The sequence below is a fragment of the Plectrocnemia conspersa genome, unplaced genomic scaffold, assembly GCF_051122295.1.
Source record: "Plectrocnemia conspersa isolate PC_06_02 unplaced genomic scaffold, ASM5112229v1 ptg000010l, whole genome shotgun sequence".
In the NCBI taxonomy this organism is placed as follows: domain Eukaryota; kingdom Metazoa; phylum Arthropoda; class Insecta; order Trichoptera; family Polycentropodidae; genus Plectrocnemia; species Plectrocnemia conspersa.
In genome coordinates, this window is record NW_028277174.1 from 24179628 (window position 1) to 24194670 (window position 15043).

The 15043-nt window shown below is 26.6% G+C and overlaps 1 protein-coding gene across 1 annotated transcript in view; it reads left to right on the forward strand.

Annotated features, from left to right (window-relative positions):
* Positions 1-2742: 2742 nt before the first annotated feature.
* The window catches only part of LOC148231091 (uncharacterized), a 28485-nt gene continuing 16184 nt past the window's right edge, over positions 2743-15043 (forward strand). Inside the window, exon 1 of the mRNA XM_088194891.1 lies at positions 2743-2954. Within this exon, the coding sequence (XP_088051017.1) occupies positions 2900-2954 (55 nt within the window). The 5' untranslated portion in view covers positions 2743-2899. The remainder of the gene's footprint in view (positions 2955-15043) is intronic.

Consider the following 15043-nt stretch of genomic DNA (forward strand, 5'->3'; position numbering starts at 1 on the left):
CGATACTAATACTAGAGTTAACGACGTTCGTTTAGCGATTGTAGTGTGAAATGTTGACGTTTGTTGCAAAGTTCTAACTTTCGATGGAGCAATTCATGGGTTATTTTAAAATAAATACAATTTAATTATATGAATTTGTGCAATGATTAAACACAGATACAAAATGGATTGCGCTTTTACACAAGTTTTTACTACAAAATTTTTATATTTTTAAATTTTTGTGGCAAAAACTGAAAAATAATATATAAAATGAATATTTTCTGCAATACTGATTTTTATTTAAATTATAAAAAATGATAGCTTATTACAAGCACATGCAAACTCATTCAAAAGAAGTTTTAATAAAACGTTATTTTAATTAATATTAATATTTTATTAACATACCATTATAAACAATATATGAAACTGGTTTATGAGAATTTTTATGTTTACAAAAATAAGAATATAAAATAAATCGTTGCTAGGTTTAATTTAAGGGGGAGGAGACTAATAAATACTTTTACAATTCAAGTGAAAGAAAATAAAAAGAGAGACCAAAATAGATTAAGTGCTAATTTATATATATTTAGCTGAAGGTCTGAAAAACATGGATTTGTGTTCTTTTGCATCTGAAGCAATATATGATTGACATTTTGTGCATATATTAGAGTTGTTTCTATCATAAGATGAATGAGTTACTATGGTTACACGATACATACATAAGATTATTGGGTTCGTGTGATTATGCAAAATATTTTTATAACATTTTTCGATATAAAAATGAGTGATCTTTAATTATTTGTATTTCAAAGCTAAATGCAATTTTAAAAAAATAGTATGAAAATGTATAATATATATATTATTTGTAAAGCTGTATTTTAAATGACTTACAAGTTAGAAAAAATAACAATATTGGCGTTACTCCACACCTAGCAAACACATGTTAAAATGGATCTAAATGTTTTTTTAAAGAATATAATTTAATTTCTTATAGTAAGCGCACTTTTTTGAATGAATATTGGGTCTAAGGGCCGAAATAGCAGCCAGCCTTGTAAAGAAAAGTTCCAAAATATGTTAAATTTGAGTTGGGAGTATAGGTTTTAGCCTAGGTATTCAACGTTCCCTTTCCATTTTATGTTATTGCTCTGTTTATATTTGAGAGCTAGTGGCATAGTTTATCTACATCTTGTGAAAATAATTGCTTATATTTTTTTTAAGTTTATTTTTAATTTTCTCATTTCAAATTATTTATTTGAGATTTAAATATATTTTTTTACCCCATTTCGCGATTGATTTAACTCTTTGAATGCGTAAATCAACAAAAGTCACCCGATTGATTTTTTATCTCTTGACAAAAAAATCAGCAAAAAAAATAATTTAAAAAAAAATATATTTTTGAAGAATAAACATGAAATATAATTTTGAATTATTAAAAATTAAAAAATTAGAACATTTAAGCAGAGTAACTAGGTAAGATTTGTATATTTTGAAAAACAATTTTGTGCGGATCTTATTCTTGAAACTCGCATTAATAAGTGTGACCAAAAATGATGGAGTCACACAAAAAGTTGCACATAAATAACACTCAAGTATTCTCCAACGCATTGAAAGATTATTTCTTTGTTGCAAAACGGTCACAAGAAACAATACATCACCGGAAGACAAAGAGCACCTTTGAGATGTCTATCAAGCAAATATCACTTTCTAAAGGCGTATACATATTTCGTTGTTCTTCGAAGCGAGTGCAACAGCTAACTGACAAATTAAAATGAGTAATGTAAATCATTAAAGTTCGATTTTATTTAAAAAAGCAAAAAGGTTCGTTTTTTTGCACTTTACTTAATTCTTTTAGATTAGGTTTTGGTTTGAACAGTAAATAGGCAGATTGCAACTGTCAATATATGTAAATGTAAGCCGCAACAGATGTTGGTTAGTCATTATTATATTATTTTGTAATAACTGATAGCAGCAAAGAAGTTGCGTACATTTGTTTGTATAAACAGAATAAAATCAATTTTACAGCTTGCCAAAATTTTATTAAATCAACTCACGATTTTCCTCTTTACCATAGCTGCCTAATATGACATTATTTGCTGATCAATCTTTTTTATTTGTTGACCACTTACTATTTTGTCGACAAAAAACATTTTATAGCTGACCAAAACCTCAATAATATGCTGACAGTTTAAATGATATAATATAATTTTATTTCCCAGAGATTCTTTTAAGCCCATAAATAATATTTTTCACATATTTTACGATAATAAATGATTTGTTAACACAAAAAAGATAAACAAGCGATCAAGATATTGACCTAAACAGTATTATTTTATAAATCATTAAAGCCGTTTTTAAAATTTTTAATGCTTTAACATCCACTACTTGCGCCATTTTATCCAATTTGAACATTGAGACACAAAAAGAACACAAAAAGGGTGTCGCAACAATTTAGCAACACGCCAAAACGTGTGTATCGGTGGAGCCCAATCAAATGGCAGTACTTTGTCGCGGAGCCCCGCCAATAAAAAAGTTTAATCTTGGCCGCTCGTAAAGCAGGTGGGTCGTCGCCGTAATCAAGTTGCTCAGACTCTTCAAAAAGAAAGTTGGTGAGTGCGGAAAAAGCCGGGAAAGCCTTCCGCCTGTTGCCATAGTTTCCGCAATAAAACACTCGGGGGTCCCCGGCTGAAGTGCGCATAGTCGAGCCGCGTCGGGGCCCCGACCCCGAACAGCTCTAGCTGGTCAGTCCTCGTCCGACTACAAGGAAGAACGCACCACCGATAACAGTTCGAGTGTCGGGTGCCTCCGCGATAAGTTTTGATCGGGACGATGTCGGAGGAACACGAGTGCAAAGTGTTGAAATGACATAAAAATCATGGACTGGAAAAGAAATTTATGCTGCCCGGTCAATCGCTGATTTGGAATGATGTGGGGGTTGAATAAGTTAGTGGCGGCCCTATTGGCAGTTATCGTGCAAGGTTTGTTTGTATACAAACGTTATGTCATGTGTGTATATTTATATATATTTATAAATAAATATACAATTATATTTATATGAGTATATTGCAAGTGTATTATAAAAAAAATATTTTTAGATTAAAAAATCGACTATAAAAAAACTGCACGTGTTAAGATCTAGTAAATCTAAATATAATATATAATAATTTATTGTTGGTTATAAAACAAATATAGGGTACATAGAATTGAAAGTTACTTACAAATATTAGTTAAAATATATAAACTTAATTAAGACATTAGTTTTAATGAGACTTAATTGTGATATGCCAACTAAAAGTAATATGATACTTGTTATTTTATTATTTATTATATGCCGAACTAAAAAACTATTATGACTTAAAATGGTAACTAATTCAAAACATAATTTAAACAAGCCCCTATTATGACATGACAATTAAGTGGTATTTTTATAGTTTTAAAATGCTGTACTAAAAAAATATAAATAATTTTTAATACGGTTTCATTTTGCTCTTGTTATAATACCTATTTGTAACTCCATTAAAAATCATTTAATTAGCTCATATAATTTTAATTTCATATAATTATAAATTTTAATTTACATATGATCAATTATATTTTTAGGAAAATTAAAAAAATATATTATCGTATTGAACATTTAAGTTTAAAAGATGAGGTTTTAATTGTATTATTACGATAGATTTTACAAATATTTAATTTTACATAGTAGTAAAAGTTTTTAAGTTTATTTTTTTATATATACCTATTTTACTAGTAATATATTTTTATATAATATATAGGTTTTTTTGTAATTTTTATAATGCTTGAAATCCTATTCTGTGATTTGATATTTTTATTTCATTATTATACAGCAATTTTCAAAATTATAATTTTGCTAAAATGCGCTACAAAATTTAAAATAAAGCAAGACATTTGTTTTAAAAAAACCTTTTTGTGATATCTCAATTAATTTGTATTTTAGTTATTTAACATACTATACTAAACCTATACTCTTAATTTCATATTACTGATTTTGAGAATTCGATTTTTATCTGGTGTTTTTAAAATACATATTCCTAATCTCATTGTAATCCATTTAATTAGCTCAAATAATATTAATCAAATATTTCTATGAAATACCACTTATTAACAAATCGTCGATTAAATTTTAAGAAAATTAGCTCACAAAAAAATATGCCTAAATATTTTTTTTTAAATATAGAAAACTATACTTTTTGTTCTAAACATGAATAATAAAATTGCTCTATTATTAGTTTCTACAATTTTATTTTTTAATTATAGTAATATATATAATCTAATGGTGTGATTCAATATTTGTAAAAGTGATTTTACCGCTGCGTTTTAGTTTATTATTTCGATAGTAATTTACTAAATTAATCAGCACGATAGACGATTGGTATATGTTGCTGACTATTGACCTGAAAGACCTGGGTTCGAATCTATATTGACCTTAGTGTCTGGGAGATCAGAATTATTTTTTATTCAACAATTATACAGAGATTTGGTTAACCTATATATTCCTAATATCACGAATGAATATCGTAATGAATAATTTAAATCAAGCCAGATCGTACATATTATGTATTAAAAAATCTTTAATAATGAGCTACTTAAGCTTATAGAGAATATCTGTACAACAAAAATAAATTTTACATTGCATCTATAAATAGCATAAGACGTTGTAATTTAAAGTTAAAAAATATGTTTAACTTGCAGTCTAAATTACATACACACTATAAATATTACTGACTATTAAACTTAAGTTTTTTTTAACAAATGATTATAAATAAAAAAACACTAAAATTAGTTTCTTTAATGTTACATTAGTTAGGCTTATTAATTTTTAGTTTAAAAGCTGTATGTATGTATTTGTGTATACTTAGTATGTGTATATGTACGTATGTATGTTAAAAATAATTGAACAAGTAAAGGAAGATTCCACTGGGTATCTTCCAACGTGTTATTTTTTTCCCTTGTTCTTATGAACTAAGGGAAAAAGAAAAAAATGGCTACAAAAATCACTTATTGTCAATAGACAGATTGTGTAATAAAGGAGAAAAAAAATAAAAGCTTATAACAGTTCTGAAATTATATCGATTCTATTTTATTTTTTAATACTTTAAAGATTTGTATAAACAATGCTTTGTATAAAAATAGTATTTAGAAACCTATAATTTTAATTTTAAAAAAATACTATTTAAATTAGTATATTATTGTTTTTCACATTATTTTTTTTTTGTTATTGCTATAGTACATAAAATCTTTTGCTTTAACTCGATATAAGTCATAATGTTTTATTACAGGTACATTTTCATTAAATGTTTCTCCAATATTACACTTATTATCATACTGTTTTTCAATGTTAACCAATTGGTATATCTCAATGAAATGGCATCATAATAGTTTTAAAAATATACTTAACATATACTCTATATTTCAAGCTTTCTATAAGTTTACCTAATTTTAGTCTAGTATAATTTTAATATATATTTTTTGTTGTTAATTTCCCGGTTCTTGCCATTCAATTAGCTACTATACTATTATTTTTACTTATTAATGACTTCTCGTTTTCTAATATATCGTAGATTTAATTTTTGAAAATTTCAATACAAAAAAAAACAGATTATAATAAAACATTATAATAAAAATGCTGTTTTTTAATATAATAAATTGAATTAATATATTTTATAGTGAAAAAAACTACATTTTTCGACCTAAATAGTACAAATAAAATTAATCTAGTATTATTTTCATACAAAATTATTTTTTTACAAATATAATAATATGATCTATGATTGTGGTACGATATTTATTTATATTATTTTCACAGTCATTTTAGATCATTTTTATTTAACAGTACACTAAATATCACAACGCCTTTGAATATTTTTACTGTTCCAATTGAAAATGATATACTTTTGGGGTTTTTTATTAGGTTGAAAAATATTATTATTAAATTATATTATTACTTTTAATTCCATGCACTCTATATAACATATATTACTAATTCTTAAAATCCAATAACAGTCTCTAGTATAATAAATAAATGTTAATTTTTAAACCAGTGATAAAAAATATTTAAATATTATAAAAAATATCTGTTTAATAATATAAAATAAAATGCACTCACCAAAATTTTCGGCGTCCTTTTTCTGCTTACAACTGGCACGGACACTATTTATCATTACACTTATAAACTACACTATATCACTATTTATATTTATTTTTATTATTTAGACTTTTGATCTATTTAATTATTCATCAATATGAAGAGGAATTTCACAACTTTTGCACATGTATGCTGTATCTTTCCTTATTCCATGTGCAGAACAAACACGACATTTTCCTCTCACATTTCTCACCACTTTTTATTTTTATTCGCTGATGGTTTTTCAGTTTATTCGAAAGCTTTTCTGGTAGATCGACAGCACGGGCACGACAATATGTGGTAGAAACTGCCAAAATGTCTTCAGAATCGATAGATTACTCAAAAGAAAATCCGTTACGATTCAAATTTTGATAGACACTGAACGAATAAAACAATGCGCATACAAATAAATAAAAATCAATTTTTTTTTATTCTATTGTTTTTCGAAATATTATGTAACTATGTATGATCGGCGCGATCAACACTTTATATATTTATTATTATTATTATTATTATTATTATTAATATCATATTTTAATAATAAATATATTGTTATAAAATAAGCTAGTTTAATATGTTAATATTAAACTTGCTTATTTTAAATTGTTATATAAACTTTATTTTTGAAATAATAGATGTTATATAAACTTTATTTTTGCTAAAATATAAAAAGTTTGAATTAAATTTATTTATTTATTTATTTTTAATACATATAAAATATTTTCAATGAGTTGTATTAGCTCATTATAATAAAAAAAAGAATATCAGATATGCTAGATTTAAATTAATCATCACAATATTCATCCGAGAGATTAGGAAAATCTAGATAAACCAAATCGATCTGAATTATAATTTTATAATAATCACTAACTTCGATCTCTAAGATACCGTAGAAGTTTAAAAAACATCTATATGGTATTCGAACTCAGGTCTTTCAGGTCAATAATCAGAGACTGATACTATTTGTATATCGTGCTGGTTAAATATGTAAATATTCACAATATGTTACAGATTTACAATTTTTCGTATAGTTTTATTAATGGGGAATTACACTATATACTAATTTTAAACATACAATAAATCAGTTTGTATTTACTACACACTTTTTTGAGCTATATTAATTTTTACTTAAGTCTCAAATCTTACATTTTTTTTATATAATTTTAAAAAACGTAAGATATGAGAAATCTTAAGCTTAATACTAGAAAAATATTTTTAAATTGGTTTATTTAAATTTAACATTACAGCTAATATTCGCATTTTTTAAATATTATTAATTTAATTTTAATAGTTTATTTTTAATTTTATAACATTAAATAAATAATTGCATAATAAGTTTATTTTAAAAAATGTTAATGTTAATCATATATTTCATAACATTACTATTTAATTAACTTTGTGTTAATTGATACATTTAGATCAAGACTATAGTATTAATAATTAATATTTATAAATATTTTTAGTGGGACTCTGTCAGTTTTTTAGCTACAAAAATTTATAGTACAGCAAAAAATTAAATCACTACACTAAAAACATAATTTTACAGATACAATAACAATTATAGTATTATAATTTGGAATTCAAGTTTTTTTCTAGCAGCCACATTGAAACATTTTATCATATACAATAGTATAACATAATCTATGATAAAGATTAAGGCTTATGTATGATTGTGTGTCGATGAGCTGTCATAAAAAAAATTGACTATGATTCAATGTTATTTATAAAATCTGAATGATATACAATACAGAAAATCAAATAAATTTACTTTCACTTTTGAGCTAATCTAATAATTGTTACCTAAAAATATATATAATTTAATTTTACGATATAAAAACATGTTTTGTCTGTACTAATATTATATTTAGTGCCATAAGATATAAATTTAAATATTTAAATTTAGGTTCAAGTTTCATTTCATAAATGTTACGTAAACGTATGAATAACATTACATTAACATATGTACATAGATATTCTCAAGTGTGTCTGGAGTTCAATTCTATAAAACTTTCGCTACTGAGCTATATAGGGGCTAAAATATTAATTGCTCACATTTTGGTGTTTGATATGTTTGAATATTATTACCCACCATGTGCTCATCAATATTTCACGACTACTAGCATGTAGGCGTTTCTACTCTATACATACATAGATAGTATGTACTTATGTATGCACACACATGTCTTTAATCACAAAATTAGTGACAAAAAATATTACGCATATAATATATTTTTTGAACTATTTAATCATTTTATAAGCAGGGATATATTAAACAGTATAATCATAGTTTAGATATATATAAAGTATGCAAGTTTTAACAAGTAAGAAAGTCGCGATACTCAGTACCAATATCTAGTTACACTGGATTTAGCGCGTGATATAATAAGGTTTATTTTTAAACCTTTGTAGTGATTCTCAGTCAAAGGCAAATCTTTAATATAAAACACAATTTAACAATACATTCTTTGCATTATTAAATTTCTCCAGAAGGGATGCGAAGGGGGTGCAAAAATTAAAAAGAAGATTCTCAGTCTCGGAGTCTGAGTAATTAATTTTGATTATGGATAACAGTAACTCGATACCGTTCGCTCAATTACATTACGTATCTACGTTTAAAATTCAACGCAGTGAAGGGTCGAAAAATAATATTTCGCTTTGTGTAAACTTTTTAATCAACTAATGAAAGATACCCGCTTCGAGTTTTGGATAACTTTTGTCGTGCGGTATTGAAGATTCCAAATTTACATTTTGAACGTGGAAACAATTTAGTGGAGGAGTTGTTCCTGAATTGGAATTGACTGAAAACACAATGAAACTTGTGTTTATATGTATAGGTAAACCTATTCATAATCAATGTATATGATAAAGTAAATTCGCTTCAAAGGTGAATTTATAAATTTATACGTGTTTTTCGTGCATTCTATTGGAAATAATTTAAACTTATACGTAAATTTAAAACAATAAATAAAAGTTGTATAAAATAATGAAAGGCCGCATTTTTATTTTTATTACTTTCAAAAACAAAAATGTTAACCTAAATATTAAAATCTATACAAAAATTTGTTAATAATTAAAATTAATATAAAAAAACAGCTTTTGCTGCAGTAAAATATAATAAATATTAATTATATTTAACATAATAATTTATATTTAATAATATAGATATCACCGACACCCAGACTTTGTCTGGTTGTTAATACTTACTTGAAGGTATTCATTATGTCTGATTAACTTACTCAATTGGTACAGATTTATTTCATGTTACAACAGAAGATTTAAAAAAAATGCTCAAGAATTACAAATAATACTTATTCTAGGTATAGCTTCAGTCAGCTTCATTTGTGGAGTGATAAATTTTTTTCACAGTTTAAGTATAACTTAAAAAAAATATACACATCTCAATGATTTTGGACAATACTTTATAGTTTAGATATAAATCTAGGTGACCTAAATACATCTTTAGAGGCGAACCATCTTAGAAGTTTATTGATCTGTATCCAAGCGATTACTACCATGACACCTGTAAGTCTCCAGAGAAAATAAGACTGCCGTTTACTGCGACATGCATTTTTAAAACTTTTGTACAATATATGTAACGTACTTGAGTCAAGTACCGCAACATCTTTTGTTAATAAATGTTGATAATAAGTTGTAAGTAATAAAAACTGCTAGCTAATATCTCTGCTTTATCATATTTTGTATTAGCTATATTGCTTCTTGTATATAATGTTTTTTAACAATAAATATAATTTATTACCTGCTCCATTATATTTTTCATCACAATTCTTAATAAAAAATAATTGATCTATGAGTATTTTTTTAAAAACAGATTTACAATTATTTTATATTCCTAAAGACGTAAAGTTTACAAAAGTTTAAATACATTACAAATATCGTTTCAAGCTAAATTCGTTTATTAATAAAAAAAAAATCTCGCGCCTGCTTCGCAAACTAAATTGAAAAATAAAATAATTACCGCGCCGCCCTTGGGTGGTAGTGGTGGGGGGCGTGATTTGTGCGGAAAGTTCTCAGCGGCGCCTCGCTCGATGTAACTTTTAATAGTCCAATCTCTTACGCTTCGACGGTTCCCTTTCGCCTTTTGCCAAATTAACATGATTCCATTTACGGCACTAGTACGGCTCATTTGTGATTTTCTATGAACTCGACTTGGAATCGGATACTCGATTCATAACGCTCGACTCGTTCATTTTAGACTCAATAATTAAAAAAAAAATCATTGCCTTAAAATTAAATATCCATCACGAAGCACTAAATGCTTTTTAAGTATGTGCTGTGTAATGTAGTGAAAAATTGAATATTAAAATTACATAAGTTATGCCTATCCGTAAAATTGTATTATACTGTGTTAAAGTCAGTGAATTTTGCTTGTAATGTGTATATTTACAAGTAGATAGGGATAGTTACAATATTTAAAATAATTTATATAAAGTTTTTATCTTAAAAACATTATTTTAAGACATGGGAGTGGTGTTCGAGCTAAGGTAAAGATTTTTGAGCATCGCTATAGTTTGCCATAAGGCGTCAAGAATACTCTGTTTCGTTATGCGGAGCGCGTGTCACTTGGCGATTCGCGTTTTATACGATACGCTAATTCTTAGCATTCTAGAATTGCCCAATCCAAGTGAAGCAAAATACTCAAATAGTACGAGTCGTATCCGTATTGTATCCTAATGCCTTCTTGCTAATAGCGTTGGAATGCAATTCATTGCGTTAGTTAAAACAATAAAAATAAACAATTGTAACTTAATTAAAACAGTATATTTGTAAGAAAGAATCAATAAAATAATAGGTGTAAATGAACCCTGTATAATGATTTTTATTACTTTTGATATATTGTATATCAAATAATTATTAATGACTTTAAAAAACAGCTACAGTTTAATTTATTTCATTGTGTGAAAAAATGATAAATATTTTTTGATAAAATGTGAATTCCCACTGCGATATCAAATTAAGTAAAAAGTTTATAATATGTAAGAAAATATAAGAAAGAGTACATTGCTTCTTAGAATTTTTAATAAGCAATCAAAAAACAGTCGCTACGTAGCCAATTAAATCGTGAAAAGTGTAATTATGTTTTTTAATGTACAAAAAATATCAAAATCAGTAAACATACACTTATATATACGTATATATTTATATTACTATTTTATTATTTTAATGCTACGACTACAGTTAGTATTTTTTCTTACAATTATTTTTCTTCAACTAAATATTACATAATTTTTTTTTTTGTATAATTTAACTTTTAAGAATATATGAAATTAAATTAAGGTATATAATTTTTATTTTACTGTATGTATTAAAACTACGTTTTATTAAAAAAATAATTTTAATTTATTTATTGATTAGAAGAAAATCATTTTTTGTATGAGTTAAGAACGGATAGTAAAACAGAAGACAATGCTCGTAAATCAAACAATGTTTTTTTATAAGTACTGTTAAGAGTCGTACAGTGAATGGTGGTTACAAAAACTAGATTACATGTTGAAGATGAGAGCTTTATAAGAGAATTTTGGAACTCAAACTAATGTTTAGTATTTGCTTTTCACTTCTTTGTTATGCGTTTTATTTTTTTAATACTCTAGATATTATTGCTAGCAGTAATTCAGGTCAGTACTATTTTACTGAGAATCATTATTACTTGTGCTATATTTTTGCTGGAGTGTCGTCGAAATATTGTCGGCTGTGATATTTAATAATGTGATCTTGTGATGATGCTGGACTATCCGCTGATGTGCTTCGTTCTAGGACTCTTAGGGGTTAAGTTTTGGGGCGTTTTTTTTTGTCTTTATTTTCTCTCTCTCTCTCTCTTGCCCATATGCCCTTTTGTGCTCCTGTGTTATATATTTTATATTGCTCTGGTGAATCGCAGATGAGAATGTTGGTGAACCAATTAATTTGCTTTTTAGACACACCCATGAAACGGCGATAATGGCGATCGTTAACAAAGGGGTAAAAATAACAATAGTCCTTTTTCGCGTAGAAGAGCGCTTCTATCGCACATATTTTTTACACAGAAGGGTAGTTTTTGGTACGATTAGATAATTCCGGGTGAATAGCGTCTCATGGTAGATATTATTATAGGTGGTCCATAAAATAATAACAGTTATTAACGCACATGTTTAGTCCCAAGCTCTCTCTTTTTATTGTTATGCATTACATTCGAGACAAGTTGATATTTTTTTTATTTATTGTAAATTGTCGTTAGAATGAGCGCAGGTGGTTGGAACAGATCTTTTAAAGAAATATAAAGTGCTATCACAATAAAATATCATTAAATCATTTCACTTAATTAAAATCACACTATAATAAATTATGATGACTAAAATTTATTTCCTTTTTTTTAATACTAAAAACTCAATCACAGCGAAGAGTTATTGTCAAGCGCCGTCTGTTCCAAAAAAAAATACAATTCTCCTGTACAACAATTCGCGAACACACATCGCATGAAATATTGCCTCATCTATCAGACATCTCGTAAGCAGATTATCACACGTTAAGGCTTGTTAAACTCTTCAACAACAAAGCTGTTGCCATAAATGCTTTTCAAAATTTGAATACCTTTAAAACTTTAGAAGTGTTATAAAATTTCTTTAAAAATGTAAATAAATAAATCACGACGAATATATAAAATCATAATTGTGACTTCGGGTATCATATTTCTAAATCATCTTATAATAGCTTTGATATTGTGATTGCGACGTAATACGCATATACTTATTTTACTTATTTACATATTTAAAGGCGTTTCTACGCCACGATTTTTTAAGATACGATAAAAGATAAAAGGTCTCTTTAAACACATTAACTATAAAGCAGCTCTGAATATCTCGCGCGATAATGCATAAATTCAGTGGAACGAATTCGAATACACCCTGAGTTCAACGATCCTCTATTATTTACCATTCGCTTTTAAGAGCAAAACATTCGAACATCTCTAGATGGCGTGCCATATTTATTTATATAAAAGAAGAAGAGGATTCCTTTTGACTTTACCGCGGCACCTGCTCGCTTGCATTTTTATCGCGCGGCCAAATCGCTCTTGCACCTTTACCAGTAATGCAAACGGTAAATAACGGCGTTCCCCTTTTACGCCGAATAAATATTAAACACAGCCTACAAGCACCAAGCCTTCAGAGGGATACATGTTTTATTCACACCATTGTATCCCGAGGTACATCTTGGTACTCCTTAGGAGAAAATGCTATATTCGGCGCGCCGTTAAGTGGGCTCTCGCCGTTACCGATTCGTCTCGCTTAACGGTAATTTCATTAACGTTATCTTAACGTTATTCATAGAAAAGCCGTGAAGCATATGAAACGATTTTATTTTTATTTATTCACTGACTCCATAGTGAGCAGACTATCAATTATGTATGTCTTTCCGACGAAGACGATAGGTAGCAAGGACTTAAAGAAAATAGTATCTATGTGCGAAATACGTAAACCAAATAATGCTTATTTATACCGTTCTGAATACAAACCTAATAAATAAATCACAAAGTTGTATTAAAAAAAAAAAAAAAAATAGTATGTAAGTACATACACACATTCGTCAGGTTTCACATTGTATTAATTGTTATTTATCATTATACTGTGTGATGCTAAAGCTTTATTATTATAATTTAAGTATAATTAAAATACCATTTTTGTAGCATAGCTAGTAGATGTATATAAGATCAAATTATTTGCTAGTTGATAACAACAGATCATTGCATATCACTATCTATAATAATAATACAACGCTATTTAATTAATTAGACAGAAAAATTAACTATTGAATAATTAGTAATTAATTAATTAATTTAGCAGCTTTTTTAAATATAGTATCTCAACATATAAATGAAATAACTATAAGCGTTGACAAAAATTAAAAATTATAACTCTAGAATCAGATGCGGTGCGAGCGAGAGCGAGCAACTTTTATTATAAAAAAACATATATTACAATATGATTAATAATTTTTCTAATAAACGTTATAATAAAATACATAAAAATAGTTTCAAACTATTCTTGAATTGAAAACTAATATTTTTATTACAAAATATTGAAATAGAGAAAACTGAAAATCTTGTATAAATGAAACAATAATCAAACACTAATTAAAATATTTGTAGCCAAAGATTTAAAATCACTTGAATACCATGTAAAATGCACCTCTTTAAATTATTTTAAATAGTTGTATTATGAATTGTTTCTTGTGCTTATCCGCACAAAGCAAGTAGAGTTATATTAAGTATTTAACCCACTGTTTATATTGAAAATCCGTTTAAAATCTGCGTTAGTGGCAAGTATGTTACGCTTGATTACCATTCTATATTACTACCCTGTTCACTTTAAAGATGCCGTGCTAAACGCTTTGCAAGATAATTTCCTCTAGCTCATAACATGAAACAAGTTATAAAAAGTGTTTTTTTATTTATTCATTTATAATCTACTCGTTAATAGTTATTTGCTTTCAATATAAAACATAAATTATTTTATGATAGTAGGTAAAATATTCACCAAAAATATCAGAGATGTGTATTGTATTACATACCATTTTTTTATATTCCATGATATTTTTACAAACTTTAAATAAAATAATTATATTTTTTAACGAATCAGTTATAGCTACATAAACGATGTTTTATTTTGTTAAACTATTTTTATCTGACATTGTGATAAAAATATACCATTAAAGAAATGTAAGTTTTTTATGTAAATTCCTGTCACAATGAGCAACTGTTGTTGTGACTTATTTATTATCACGATAGCATACTAATTAAAGACGCACAAAGCAAAAACCTAGATAGGCTGTACTGTATAAATCCACTAAGATTAATGAAATTTAAAAACTCAACTAAGTAAAATTTTACGTTATTTCTTCTCCGTTATATAAATTGTTTAATAAAGTGCC